Consider the following 15,465-nt stretch of genomic DNA (forward strand, 5'->3'; position numbering starts at 1 on the left):
TATTCATGAGTTGTTGGTAAAAGATGGTAAAATATATATATATAAAAGAACATTACCTTAAAACTGCACTCATTCTCTAAAATTGTAATTCACGTACTTGCGTCTACTTCAATACACTGGCAACCACCGATCGAATCCACAGCAATCGATTTAAATGGCAGTGCGTGTGTATTATTGTTTTATTACCTTATTGCTGCGTTTATTTATCTTTCCGGCTGTGCAGTATCCGGGCGCGTACGAATCCCACCCATTTTCCCGAAAATATTGCACACGTTTCCAAAAAGTGCTTACCATCTCGATTTCCCTTTTCGCTGCGTTATGAGATCAGGGCTTTTTTTTTATTTCCGAGCGATCATCATCATCATCATGAACATTGCTTTTCTGGCATGTTTGTGTTTGCTTATGTTTTTTTTTTTTGTTTCGCTTTATTTTATGATTTGCCATCGAATATTGCAAAAGTTCAGAGTTTTTCATGTTCCTGTTTGGCCATGACCGTTTGGCCTTGCTGCGTTTGTGTTCCAGAAGTGCTTTATTTTCCAAGGCGTAAAGTAAGCATACTTTATTATGCTTAAGGGCAGCATTCGCGTGCATTTTTACGACGGCTATTTGGTGGTTGATGGTAATGGTTGTACTGGAGAGTGGAGCGGTTGTTAGGGAAGTTAGTTATCGCAGTGGGGTAGGTTAGCAAGATGAAGGACAATAATTGAGCGTTACCGTTTGGTGGATTATGTACCTCAGGATTATATTCATATGAGATGAGATTTTTGAAAATACAGTTGATAATTTGTATAAATTGTGAAGAACGATGAGCAAAAAGTGGTTTTTTACTTTTGTGTGATGATAAACTGATTATTTGTCTATTTAAATGTCCGTATCATTAACAAATAGCAAACTTTGAAATAAGCTAATGAACTTTTTTGATACACTTTCCATGTTCCATTGCATTTTATTCTTATATGATAGTATATCGTTGTGCTTCTATCGTTTTCTAGTGTCATAAATAAAGATTAAATCAAACTCTCATTTTCAAAAAGATAATTAATTATCTTGGTTTTGTGTCAAAGTAACTGTTCTGGTAGTTTGTTTGGATTTGAGGACGTATTATCTAATTTAGTTATGCAAATAGTTTGTTTCGTATGTAATGGTTTGTCATGTGCATTAAAATTGAATAAAAAAATAAATAAAAAAATAATAAAGTTTTAGTAACAAAATATAAGAAATATATTTTATAAAACCAAAACATCATATAAATAATATACCAAAACTAATAAATAATACCAAAACATCATATACAAAAGATAATATCACTTAATTTGTGAACTTCTATCTCAGATAAATCAAAATTCTTGTACTATTTTAAAACACGAACAAAATTATGTCTGCTAATCTAAAATTAAACCTATTTGAGTATCAAAAGGGCCAGCTGAAAATGTCGTTGAAGCTAACATCATACAATTTTTTTTAAACCTACACGACTGCATAAAGACGAACCTAAAATTTTGAATAATATTCACAAAAAGTCGCATTAAAACTCACCGCCAATCTCATCGAAATGCAAAATCGAGCAACAAATCTCCGCTTCTTGGAATTCAGTTTATTTATCTTTTACCGCCTCTTCGCTTGCGTCTAACCTTGAAGCATTGCGTTCAACAGTAAGGTGCCAACGACTGTACGTGCCCAAACTGCATGAGTTGTGTGCGAATGCATTGTCATTCTTCGATTCGCACAAATCGGTGAATGAATAATGTACCTTTCGCAGACACCCATCAAATTCTCACCCTCTTCATTGTTGTCGCTGGTTTCTAAGATTCTAAGATTAATTTCGCATTCATTAAGCAAAAAAACTCACACAAACCACAAACTGCCTTGGAGATCCTTTATTCTTTACCGATTTAAAGATTTCCAATGATTTATGGCCGCTTCTTGGAAACTTCCACGCCAGTTCACCCGGCCGGCTATCTCTAGCATTCCACAATACAGCGTCTCCGGCTGCGATAAAGCCCCTTTCCCCGCGATGCGATCGCGATGTAACAACAGGTCAGCCATTTAATTGAATAGCCTCGGCCCCTTGCCCCCGCCCTTGCTTGAATTGTTGTACCAACACGACACGTTACACCATCTGCGTGTGGTTTCGTTTCCGTTCAGGCGTAATGTGTTGTGAGCGACAAGACTCGCACATGCACAATCGAATTACCCCGGGACCCGCCGTGCAGAGGCTGTGCATGCAACATGTGCCACGGTATCGACACGGAAGCATGGTTCCCTATACTCCGTACGGCTGCATTTGGGCGATTGTTATTTATTAATTGCATCCCACAGACCGGCCAGCCTGGGCAGTGTCTTGCCGAGCTCTCGCCGACCCATCTTGCCGCGCGGAGTTGAATGGTCGTGACAGCGAGACAACATTATACACAGCCGCACATCACCGGGTGCCGTCGGTTTCATCCCCCCCCCCCCCCCCCCCCCAACCCGAAATGACGTGGTCTATGATCCTACGAAGGTTCCCTTTCCAACAGCCATTCATCGGATGCACTTCGCCCTACCGGTCCGCCCCAAAAACCGATCAGCACAATATCCGTCACGTACACGGTGTTACGGTAATTTATTAGGCTTCCACGCGATTACAGTCCACGATGGGGGATGAAGGTAAACTCGCGATTTTGTGCCGTGCACCGTGTCCGGGCGTTTTTTTTTTTTTTGTTGGTCGCGATCTGGGACCGGGTCAGGAAATTATGACCCCGATCGGATCCCGACGAACAGGATTGCTGTTGTACACCTCTGTGGGAGAAGTTGGACCCTGTTCCTGTTTTTTTTTTTGTGTGTTGTTGTACTTTTCGGTCGTTCGCTTCTTCCCTTGGCTAATGCGTGCGTGTGCGCACGATCGATCCGCGCGGTCCCCATCATCGTGCCAAGCGGCGGCCGACGGTGACGGTGCTGTGCGGGTAATGGATTTTAATGGGATCAATTTATGCACGAGCGAAAGTCATGAGTTTAATTTCTTGCAGCTTTGTTGTTTCGTTGCACAGTGCTCTGGTTTGTGCAGTGCTCGCTGTCACGGTTGGGAAATGAGTCATGAGTCGTGGGGATGGCGGGGGCCTCTTTAAGCGCAACGATAGCCAGTTTTGGACCGAAGCGATGAGCGGTGGTTTTCGTTAAAAATGGCGAAATGTGTCGGTGGATGAACACAGTTTCCCTTGGGAGCGTTATTTATGGTGGAACACGTTTAAACAGAGTACAATATTAAAGTTAAATGTTGAACCGACGTGTTTGATTTTGAATAAGGAATGTTGTTTGATTTATGGCGTCAAATGTGGGATACATTATTGGTGCCGTGACCAGGATTTTATTCCTAATGATTGTTCGTTGATATACATATTTTAAATGTCCTTTCTCTCCTCTCTCATGACGTTTTGAAGCGGTAAAAGCAGTGTAATAAATATGACTGCTTCCGATGTTTATGATCCAAAACCTCCAAATCACGTTCGTTTCTTCAATCCATCCACCCGATACCGTTGCAAATGTATCATCTTCAACAATGTGTGTCCAATTGGCTCGCCAAAAACCCATCATTGTGGCCCATCAGCTGTTGTGTGCCACACACACAATTCCATTCCATTGCTGCCGCACGGTCAGAACTTTGATGAAACCGTGGCACACACCCCGTTGGCGTAAGGATATCGGCCAACATCTGTTGTCGGCTGAATGCAGTGTTGCGTTGCACCATTGAACGTGATTACGTTCCTGTTCGAAAGTGGCTAAACGAGCGGTAATAATCTGGTCCACTTGTGGTCCAGCGAGCGTTACTCTTTTATTTGCCCCGTGTGCTGGCCAGCATCTGCATACACACGCACTGCAGTCGGCTGGGATGTGGTAGAAAAGGAATCACACTTTTAGCTCGAACGGGGAGGGCCGTAAATTGAAGTCACGATCCGGTGCTCATCCGTCAACGCAGAAGTGACAGTTCCAGGCATCGTCACGCTACCGGCTGGATTCAATTAAAGTGAAGCTGCTCGGCGGTTTTGCGTTTGCCGCCAGCTGCCTCACATTTGGAGTAGTTCATGCCCGGGTTGTGATGATGATACCCTTGACCTTAGAAGAAGGGCGCGTGGATGATGTTAGTGTTATACGAAAGAGTGTAATTATGGAAGAGAGAGCTCAGTTGAGCACTGGTAACTGATTGATTTTCATAATCTTCTACACGGGTTGAGTTGAAGAAGAGTGCTCAGTTATTCGTTTTAAGTATCCAATTTCAACCATGTTCTCTTTCAACGTTCGTTTCTGTCGTCGTATTGAAGATCATTCCATAACCTTCAATTAAATGTTTTATTTTCAAAGTTGCCCTTTTTTCGAAATGATTATTCCTAACAACTTTTTCAGAAACTTCTTAGTCTCTTACTATCGCAACTACTTCTTGAGGTACTACCTCACACGGCATAGAACGTTCCGTTGCTTCATCTGCTCAGTCCAGCACTTAAATCGCCTGCCACGTGCAAAAGCTGATCGTAAAGATGATTTTAATTAAAATTTATGCTATCATTTACCCGTCGTAATTAAAACACGCTCGCTCACATACACGCCCCGGGTGCGCACTGTTTGCGCGGATCTCTGCAACGCTGAAAAACAACCCAGTTATGTTTGGCTCACAATTTCCGCTTGATTTCTTTTTCTTACTCCGCCTCTCGCCAAGTTAGGTTAAGGCTCGCCCGCCGCAAGGTTTATGGTTCTAACCGCAGCGCTGTTGATGATGTTTGAAGTAAAAAAAGAGGCAAAATGTGATTATTCCGTACCATTTTTATGATTCTTCAGTTTTATTTTGTTTAAATATCTAGCCTTAAAAATATTTTACGAAACTAAAATGTGTATGTTATGTTAGAGCATTGGACCTATAATTAAATTGAAAAATAAATTTCAAGTGTATAGTTGTCTATTTGTTGGAATGATTTCAATCAAGCAATCAACTCTTTGCTCACAATTAGCTACCCCCTTTCAGGGAAATTCCCTCTACCGTCTATGACAAAACCCCCTGCCTGGCACTGATTTATGTACACAAACTGATCATGTTCTACATACGTTTTTTTATCTTCTCCATCACAGAAATGACTAGTTCCGGTATCATCGTCCCGAAACTGAGCTCTTCATACGCATCCACCGGCTAGAAAGAGCGCGGAAGGACCACTGCCTGCCTACCCGCCTGAACGTAATTGATCGCTTCGGACATCGTCATATTCAGTCGTTTCCTCTGCCCCGTGCATTCAGTGCACGACCGGAAGTAGATATAGTGTGTGAGTGTGCGTGTGTGATTAGATGGCAGTGTAAGTGCATGGTATTGTGTCTATCATCGGCATCGATTCAGCTCCATCACGAGCGGAGTGAATCCGATTCGAAAGAAACGGTGAAACGAGAGTGCAAAGCAACGTAGCCCCAAAAAAAACGAGCGCGTGTGATTTCAGGAGGAGCATCCATTCCCCTTGGCCACCCGGGCAACGGTTCGGTCTGTGTTTTTTTTCACGACTTTTGAATGCGAACATGGCAGCGGTACGGTCGCCGGAAGTGCTGGTAAATGCCTGCACGACGTGGTGGACACGGTTCGCGCTGGTGCTGCTGCTAATGCAGCAAACATTGCACGGCGTCCACACGCTCGATCTAGGTGAGTACGATTGATTTCCCTACCGCCCTCTCCTCATCCTCTCCTCATCCTTTCTCCTTTTGGGGCTTTTCACGGTGGGTTGATGAAATTTACTTCCCAACAGCCTTCCATTGCCTGCATCGAAACGCGGGAGACAAGCGATTCATTATAAGGCTCCGGCGGTAATAATCGGTTGCGTTTATCATGGCTGTGACGTTCGTTGGTGGGTTGTGTCGCAGCATTTTTTTTTTGGCTCCAAAGGCACACAGAGATGAGTCGCACGTTGTCGTCGGTGCGTCAGTTTTAACGAGTGAGTGGAAAGTATAAAAAAAAATAATCTACCGCGATGGAAACTCTTTTCACTCAACCGTTCGTCCTGTGTGGGGCGATACCGATGGTTCGCTTTTTGAAGTTTTACGGATCGAAATGCCACCGGAGGACACAAGTGACTAATAATTTAGCCAAACAACCTAATCAATCAGTGAAACAGGCACCATCAACAACCGAGATGTTTGGTAACGAAGTGTGCAAAACGAACGGAACAGGTTGATACGTGAGATTGGCAGACAACAAAAAGGGAGAATCCGATTCATCTGCAAGGTGCCATAACTGTGTCAAAATATGGAAAATAAAGAAAATTTTATTCTTTTAATGTAAAATTTCATTTTTTTTCTGCAATTTACCCAAATTTAACCTCATTATTTAATTAAATGGCCTGCGAAAGCTTCCGCCAGGATATGCCCACGAACACTCTTGACTTATTAGATCGAAAGCCATTCCTCAGACACGACGGGAAACCTCAGCCAACTTCAATTGATTGCAAATTTCCGTCCGCCTCAGCGCTCCGGGATGCCCTTTCGCATCGGTCTCATTATTGTAAAAGACATGCACAATTATTTCAAAACCAACCTCATCTCAAACTTTCCACCACATTGACGAAGCGCGCACAAATTACTTCTCCGTTTAGCAGCAGGAAGGACATCGGGTGTAGTCAGTCGTTCATTTCCTCCAATCGATTCATTCACCCTTCCAAACGTTAGGAGAGGGGGAGGGGAGGGGGATTTTCTGGATGTTGGGTGGGAAAATGGGTGGTTTGTGGGCGTAAAATTTCCCGTCAGCGAAAATGAGCTTCCAACCGCAGAGCAACCCACCTCCCCCGGAGCGCGTTTCATATGTGTGCAACCAATACCGCCACCCGCTTCTGCCATCGCTTTTGATGTGCTTGTGGTAGTATGCTTCGGGGAAGGAGTGATGCACCCAGCGTTGGTGGTGCGCTGCATTCTCGCTCGGTGAGAAATTTAGCAAGCAAATTTTAACGTCCGGAATTTGTAATTTACCTTCCAACTGAGGGGTGGTGATGGAGGGCGACGACGTCCTGCACACACACACCTACAACCGGAAGCTTCATGCGGTACATTTTGCAAACCCAACCATTCGCCCGGTGGCGAGTGAGTGAGAGTTTCGAGAGTTCGAGGCTCAAAACTTTCTGCACGGTTCAGCGAAATATGTGCGCGCACTCACTCCGGTTTGTATGCAGCAGTTTGTGGCATTCTTTTTGGGGTTTGGGGGGAGAGGGTAGGTGGGATTGTGCCACTGGTGCAAACTGGCATCGAAACTGTGATTTTGGGGGGACGGTGGGTTGTGTTTCGGTGGTGCATGCCGGAGACAAAGTTAATGACTTAAAATGTAGTTATTTTACTGTTGTCCGCTGAATAATGTGTTTGTATGACTGTGGGCTGATGGTGAATATGGGTCGCGAAGTATTTTGTAATGCTAAATAAATGTATTGAGCCTTGAAAGCAGGTTGAAACATTGATATTTTAGGCGGAAAATTCTAAATTTCATCTTGGAATCTGAATCGGCCCCAAATTTTCTATGAAAAATATTATATTAATTTGCTGTGCTAGAACTGATATTCAAACAATATCGATCCTGCAACATTCGATAGGTTCATAGTCGTTGGAACTGATCTTGAATCCATACAGCACATGAAACTACCTAAAGGAACTGCAAGCAGCAAATGACTCGCGAAGAAAAATGTAATCAAGAATTCACGTTAATCACAAAATTTTACAAGAGGCGAATGAGGCCGATATTGGGCTCAAAGTCTCTGTAAAAAAGCGTACAAAAAAGCTCTTAAAACTACCTCCAGGGGCTTACCGGTGCTGTATTTGATCCTGAACCCACATTGGCAAAGACTGAACTGTTGGATCTGAATCTAGTGTTAAATTCATGCATATCCTCAACTCACATCAATGTTGGAACTAATTCTGATCCCGTCGGGACCTGCGATGGTATCTAGATTCACACCAAACCTGAAACTGATTCCAAAATCAATCAATCTAGGTATTGGACCTGAACTTACAAAGATTGAAGAACTTGTCAATTCCAGTATTAGAATTATATCTGGACATGTCTTACTCAGGATATCTATCGATCAACACTATCAGTCATGTAACAAAGCTATTTATACTAAAAATTCAACTATTGCTTATGAACCTTAGCGTGAAATCGACAACAGAACTGCAAAGGTCATTAAGTACCACAAAACCAAATAACTTTGATATGCTTATCAGTTGATGTACCAGTGGCTTTGTAGTGGCTTGTTATCGATTTTCGAGAACAAGCAATCTCCAGATCATTCCTTACAACCCTCCACTCTAACACGAATCTGAAATGAAAAATAGAACACCTTTAAATGCAGTCCATTAGGGCTTCTTCCATCCTATCCTTTTAGGCCCATATAAACCACAAACAGTTTTGATCGCTTTCATTTATACCTCATTTGGTATGGAATTCATCTCCAAAGAAAGGGAGGCATAGGTTTTTAGCTAAATCGAGCTCGTAATCTGCAAACATTCGCAAATGAATCTCGTATTCTGTTTGGCATATTCGATCGATAGCAGAAGTTTGAGACGCACACACCACCAAAACGATGCATCACAATCTGCTGCTGGGAGATAGATGAAAAATTTACCTACCAACTGTTTGGCAATCGATTACATCTCAGCTAGAAAATCCTGTGCCTTTTGCTTCCTGCAAGCGCAAAAGGGGTGCTGCAGTGGTAATAGGAGTTTATTTCACCTTCTCCCGGGAGGTGAGTTGCAATCGAAACGCACTCGGTATGTAGCAGAAATGGTTCGCTACGGCACGGTACACTGCACAACTCCTCGAGTACGATGGCCCTGAGTGCACGAAAATGGATGCGAACGAGGCAACTTTTTCCAACCAATCATCATACCTTGGGCACTTCCTTTCCGCTAGCTCTTCCATCCATCCCCGGGCAGCATCCGAAAAACCCGGGCTGCGATATTGATTTTATTTATTTACCCAAAGTTTTCCGTTTAACTTTCCACCTTCCCCCCCAAGGGAAGCCGATTACTACGGGTCCTGCCGGGGAAGGGTCGTTGCAGTATGGTACGATGCGCATATTTTTCCATCTGTTTGCTGAAAGTCATCCCGACCCCGGGCTCGTTCGCCAAGCGTATGCCTCGAAGGTATCACAGGCCGACCCAGAACTCTTCTCATATTTCCCCATTACTAATTGCAACCCGAACGGGTAAACGGGAAGGTGCCTGAGGATGGCTTCCCACCCTCCCGGTCGGGACCCAGCTGGTGAACATCTTCATTTAACGATCTCCAGACATTGTCGATCTCTGTGGGCCCTCACGCTGTACGCAGCGGAAATATGCTGCCATGCTAGTGTGGAATGAATGTGTGCGAGTGTCTGTCTGCTTCCCCCCTGAGTTGGGGTGTAAAGTTGTTCGTGAGAGGGAGGTGCAACCCGGTACGAAAGTTATCACTTTTCATTTCATTTTAAATTTTTGCCATGAATCAGAACGCCTCACCATCGTTGCTGCTGAGTTGCAGTTGCGCTGCAAAGGGGATCGGAAAGATACAGTTCGCCGAGCGTGCCTCCAACGCGCCCGCGTGCGCATGATGATGACCTGTTGGACGAAGCCTGATCGTGGATCCCTGTGTCTTCACACACACACACACACACACAATGGCTGAGGCAGGCGGCTGGGTGGCACATAATTTCAATTTCAACACAACATTTGCACCGTCCTGCTGTGACCCCTTGGGTCGGTCGGTCGGTCTATTTGCATTCGGGAAGGGGGCACTGGAAAATGGGTATGAGAGTGGAAGGGTTTTGTAAATGTTGCTTCATCTCCCCCCCCCCCCCCCGCACAGCTCCTCAACAGTTGCTTTTACGAGAAAAGTCACGATTTCTCATCCGCACAAACCAACAGGACAGACACACAAAGTTTGGGAGAGGAGGATACTTGCCTTTTTGGTTTGTAGCTGCTGCTGCGAGAGAAGACGGAGGCCTTAGATGAACTGGGCCGGCTATTTGCGGTCGGTAAAATATGCAAATAAAGTTCTCTGCCTACATCGGCACTTTGCTTGACCGGTACGGAGCGTGTGTGAGTGTCGAGTAAGGAGATAAGTTTGACTTTCGGATCCCTGCTGGACGTTACCGTCCGTCATGTCCGGGCTGTATAGTACGCCACGGTTCAAGCTGACTGCTTCCTGCTCTCCTGCCAAGAAGACACTATCTAGCAGTAGTTCAGGCTGACCCTCTCCACTGTATCACACCCGCCCAGCAAGTAAGCGACGAACTCCCCCGACTGCGCTCACCAAACCAATTTGCTCGACCAACCTGCAAAGCCACAAATTGGTCGTAAAGTTGAGCCGGGACTTTTAATTCGCTAGTCCACCCTAGCTCAACCGTTGACCCATTTGACCCTGCAAGGATTCGAACTTTTGCGCTGAACGTCTCTCTCTCTGATGCCGACGCGGCAAAATAATGTTTGACTCTGTTTGATTTTGCTTCACCCTTACATTTTCCTCTCCCGTGCTCTTAGCTCATGAAAAATGGTGAGCGCTTTTTATTATTTATTTGCTACCACCGCTGCTAATTGATCATTACACAGTCTTTCGAGATGTAATTATTGAAGGGATAAAATATGTTTTAATAACCCTGCTGGCTGGCTGGCTGCCGTTGTGCTGCCCCGGCAGCACTGTAACGTGGCTGCGCTCGCGCCGAAACAGCTCGATTACACTCGACCGCAAAGAAATGAGTGAATAATTTACAACAGATGCTGTCTAAACTTTTTCGGCCCCGCAAAATTGGTAACCATTTATCATTGTGAGGTCGCTGCTCGTCGTCCGCTGCGAGGGGACGACGACGTGTGATGGGGTGGGGGTTTTGCCGGGAATCGCGTTCGCTTTCCGTTGCTCGTGCTGTGTAATTTTCTTTATGGTTTCTAAGTTGCGAAATATTTGCGACTTCATCATATGCTGGTTGGTGGTTGGTGTTTGTGCGTTAGAGTGTAAACATTATTTTTAACGTTTTTGTTTATGCCTTTTTTAAGGAGAAGTTTTGGTTTGGCGGTAACGAATGATGTATTGATCCAACCGAAAGCATTCAATGTAAAAGCTATCCAAGATCGATGGCTGGTTGCTAGTAAGCTTTCTGGTGAACTGATAATCAATACTGCTGTGTAAAGAGTTCTTCGGAAGGTTTATTGAATATGTTTCAATTGTGTATTATACGCACTACTGAGGGTATAATCTGTCCGTGAGATTATTGAAGAATGTTTGGCAGACAAAGTTGTTTATGTGAAACAAATAAAATATTATAAATATCCAATGAAAGTGTCCCAAATGTCACAAATTGTCATTTCATCGATATGTTTACATTTTAAAGCAATGTTATCTTATTTTTTTTAAATTCTTGATTACTTAAAATGGCTGTAAAGTTGTCTCATAGACTAAAAAGTACCTTTTACAATGCCAAAAATGAATGTTATTTAATTGATCTACGCAGCAAAGGATCAATTCAAGGATCAGTTAATGATTTCAATCTTTTTTACATTTTTAAAGCCTTTAAATAGCCTCGCTAGGATCAAAGCCATCGATTTTTGTAAGAAACATCTTTCGGCAGAAGCAGGTTTTATCTTATTTAGCCTTCAAAGGCAACTGCACAACTTAATGAAATAGTTAAATTCATTTCACATTTATAATTCAAATTGAAGTTATTTCCATGAATGATTAATTTTTTTTAGACTCGTCGCTTTAATTTAATCTCCGCTGGTCAAATCAAGAAAACCTTCTTTCTGCCATATGTCTCTAATTTGGTGCATTTGTCCGTTTTCGCACAAGATTCGCCTCTTCCAACAGCCATAAAAGGGCGTTAACAAGGGCACCATTCGCCGAATTCGTTAGCTGCGAGCAGTACACCCATTTCGCGAACGGGGTAAAGTTTTATGAAAAATTTGATTAAAATCTGTAACGCTTTCGGACTTCTTCTTCCTGACTACTTGACTCAACCGACCGGGATTCGTGCGCCTTTTGCAAATGCAGTGTATCGTTGGATCCGATTGGATATTTTGCTATTCGTTTCATCGTACGCACACTGCTGGGCCGGTTCGTGCCTCCGCCTCGGACGGCTGGTATCTTGTTATAATTTTATTTTTAATTTCCCATCTTGCCCGGCATTTCATTCCACGGTGAGGGCTCCGCTTCGCATCGCAAGCAACAATCGGATTAGGGCGGTTTCGCCATACCCGAACGCACCGAACAACGGTGTCCGGGCGGCAGCGAGTGTTCGCAGAAGGTGTGCTGCTGTTAGTGCCTTTTGCTGCGGTTGATTACATTTCGTGAAGATCCTCCGAGCGAGCAAACATAATCGGTTCTGCCCCGAAAAATGGGGGCTCGCTCTGTCCAATTCCGTTTCCGTCTCCTCTTTTCTTCCTTACAGAAAACAACAGTTCGACGCTGGAAACTGCTAACGTAACCTTCGTCGCCCTCGACGAAGCGAGGCAGCTTTGGGCATCTATCGATTTACCTCGCGCTTTCGCGGGGTGAGATGGGTGAGTTGGTTTTTTTGTTGTTGTTGTTCGGCTTGCCAATCGCCGGATCGATGGACCCTTTCGACGGTTTGGCTTTGGGTGCAATATTTCTTGCCACAAATCGGCAACCATCCTCCCCGTGTGCTTCGCGCAAAGATTCCCAGCACAAGATAGTCGACGGCAGTGGTAGCGGACCCCGAGACGCAAAGGTCTTGATTCTCAACCCCAGCCCAGAGGTTTAGAGGGGGAGCAATAAATTGGCAACTTAATGAGACAGATGCAGCCCGGTATCGGGCCTCGTAAATCCGGTGCTGCTCAAACTGCTGCGTGAGTGGTGGCCGAAAGTAAAGGGAAGGAAGCTCGCCGTCTTTTGTCCGCTTCATCCGTTACCGAGTGATGTTGTGAGGCACTGGACTAAGTTGGACTCTTTTATTATGGGTAGCTGAGAGGTTCCTGTTCAATCTCTCCCTCGAACCTTCAACATTGAACCTCATTCCGCACAAAACCGCTTGTGGCCGCGCTACATAATCGTTAGGCTTACGTTGTTTGCGAAAAAAAAACAGTTTCTCATCAGGCTTTTTGAGCGGTGCGTTTCCGTTCTCTTTTATTTCTCGGGCCCCCCGCCATCAAAATACATCATAAATGTAATGAAATTTGTGATCGAGAGCAAGATCCAAGTCGCGATGAAATAATGCAAACACTTTATGGCGGTCAGTGCGTTTCGGGACAACTGATGACTGAACGACTTGAAATGTGTGGGAAACGTTTGAAGACCGGCTCGCGCACTACAGCTGTGTACAACCAAACGCTGCAAGCAAGCAAGTGGAGCTGTTTGCAAGTCGTTTTTACGGTTTAATGTGCATTGCTGCGTAAAAGGCGGCTTGAATACGGGGGTGATTTTGTTCTATAAATTCGGATGCATTCTTGATGCGTTGTAAACCCTGGGAAAGCGATTTGCAAGTCGTGAAAAGTTTCTCAAATTGCTTGTAGTAAATTTGTTTCATGTGTACTACAATAAACTGCAACTTTGAAACTCGTAGCTGTGATAATTTGATAGCTGCTTTAATTAACTTAAACCCTTTATTGGTATGCACTTGCTGACGTTTAGTCATTATTCCAGTTTTGTTTTACTAATCTGGAGAACATTAATGTTTTCAAACAAATTGCGTCAAACCAAACCATTTGGTACGGAAAACCGAAAAAACGGAACAAACACCTCTTTTTGTTGTAGGAAAGAGAACAAATTTCAACAGAAAAGGGAATTGAAAATCAAGGTTTTTATTTTGTGTTGATGTTTTAAGCAGCTTTCAATAATATTTGGTTGTTTACTTGGTAATATTTGGCTTAATATTTCTTAGAAATTATTCCGATTGTATTCAATGGATTATATGACTTTAATCACAAACAACTTCGGAATGTTCAATAGTAATTGTACCAACAAAAAAAAATAGGAAAAGAAGTGTTCTCAAAACACTAAACCTCAACGCAACAGCACTTCGTCTCCGCACGTACGTTACACAAACATTCTAAAGCCCTGCGCCAGTGCTTTATCGATCGAACTTGCGAATGCTTTCACCAACGGAACCACGGCTCGAAACTTTCAATGGCGTCCCGATAAATCACGTAATTGACAAATGGGAATAAAGGAATTCCAAACCGCATAAAAATAGCCTCCACAACCATTCTTTCTTCATTCCCCTTTTCGGTAGGCCTTTCCGTCGGCGCGGGGCGAAAGGTGGTCCTGCTTCTAACGCGCCTAAGAACGACGCGGTTTGGGTTTTTGCTGGTGCGCCAAACCCCCTCCCTCGCTTGAATTATGTTCCAGACCGGTCAAGTGTCATCTAATATGAATCATTTATTTCAATTTCCCCTTCGATTCCCAAGGCGCGTAGCAGCGAGCCTTCTTACGTGAGCGTTCGCACTTGTGGACGTGGCTCCCCGGAAACGGGACGAAAAGGTCGACAGCGAAGGTAAAACCACTGCTGAGGAATAGGGAAGAAACGATGGGGAAGGATTTGGAAACGAAAGGAGTGTGTTTCACTTGCTCGAACGAATCGATTTCGTTCGGGGGTTTTCCACTTGCTTTTATTCAATTGGATGTTTTTCTTAAGTATCGATTTCGATCCAATATCCATTGGGAGGAAGTTTTTCCGCAGAAAAATTCCGTTACCACCAGTTGTTTCTCTTGTAATCAATTTTCATCGATTTTTATAATCTTTTTTTTAATTTCTATAAGCAACAAAAAGTACTTTTTTATGAATTTGACCTATACTTGGAAAATATCATCGGTTTTGTCTTCAATTTTTACATCCCAATCGAGATCCTTTTTCAGTACTTACCCTGTTTTTACTAACAGAATCTATCCTTTCACTTATTATTTTTGCAGTGTACCGTACTGAGTAGTGCATCAAAAAAAGGCATCCAATTTTTTTTATCAAATGTAAGATCCATTGTCCCCTCCTACTCACCCCGCCTTCCAGATTGTTAGGTTGAATCGGGCAGGAAATGAAAGCATGATGGAAATGCTTTTTACTCATCGATGCGAGATGAATTTCAATGAACGACCCACCCGGCACACAAGTACACGCGCCAAATGCACGGTCGGACGCTTGGGCTTGGGTTCAGTAAAATGCTCACGTTTATAATATTTTTATAGTAGTCATCCGTATAGAATTGCTGGCTTTAACACGCCTCCACGCCATGGGTATGATGAAGGACCGGTGCGGTTTGGAGCAATTGTATTTTTCGCTTTCAAACACACTTGCAATTGAAGTGAATCGTGTACACTAAAACTGATCACTTCCATATTTTTGTTGGGTAATGCCCCCTCCCCGGCTCCTGGCAATCATTTTTTTAAGGGGCTCATAAAATCCTGAGAACCATTTTCATTTACCAAGTTGTACATTTTCCTTCCCTCGCTGTGCACAGCAACGAAAAGCTAAAAGGTGTGTTTTATAGCTTATGTATGTGTGTGGGTGTGCC

At 43.7% G+C, this 15,465-nt stretch overlaps 1 protein-coding gene across 2 annotated transcripts in view; it reads left to right on the forward strand.

Moving 5' to 3' along the window:
* LOC120956443 (discoidin domain-containing receptor tyrosine kinase B) overlaps positions 1-15,465 on the forward strand; it is a 249,148-nt gene that overhangs the window by 99,897 nt on the left and 133,786 nt on the right. For both annotated transcript variants that reach the window (XM_049610789.1, XM_049610790.1), the window contains exon 3: positions 5,095-5,647. In XM_049610789.1, the coding sequence (XP_049466746.1) occupies positions 5,527-5,647 (121 nt within the window). In that variant the 5' untranslated portion in view covers positions 5,095-5,526. The remainder of the gene's footprint in view (positions 1-5,094; positions 5,648-15,465) is intronic.

This window comes from Anopheles coluzzii, chromosome 3 (genome assembly GCF_943734685.1).
Source record: "Anopheles coluzzii chromosome 3, AcolN3, whole genome shotgun sequence".
Lineage (NCBI taxonomy): Eukaryota > Metazoa > Arthropoda > Insecta > Diptera > Culicidae > Anopheles > Anopheles coluzzii.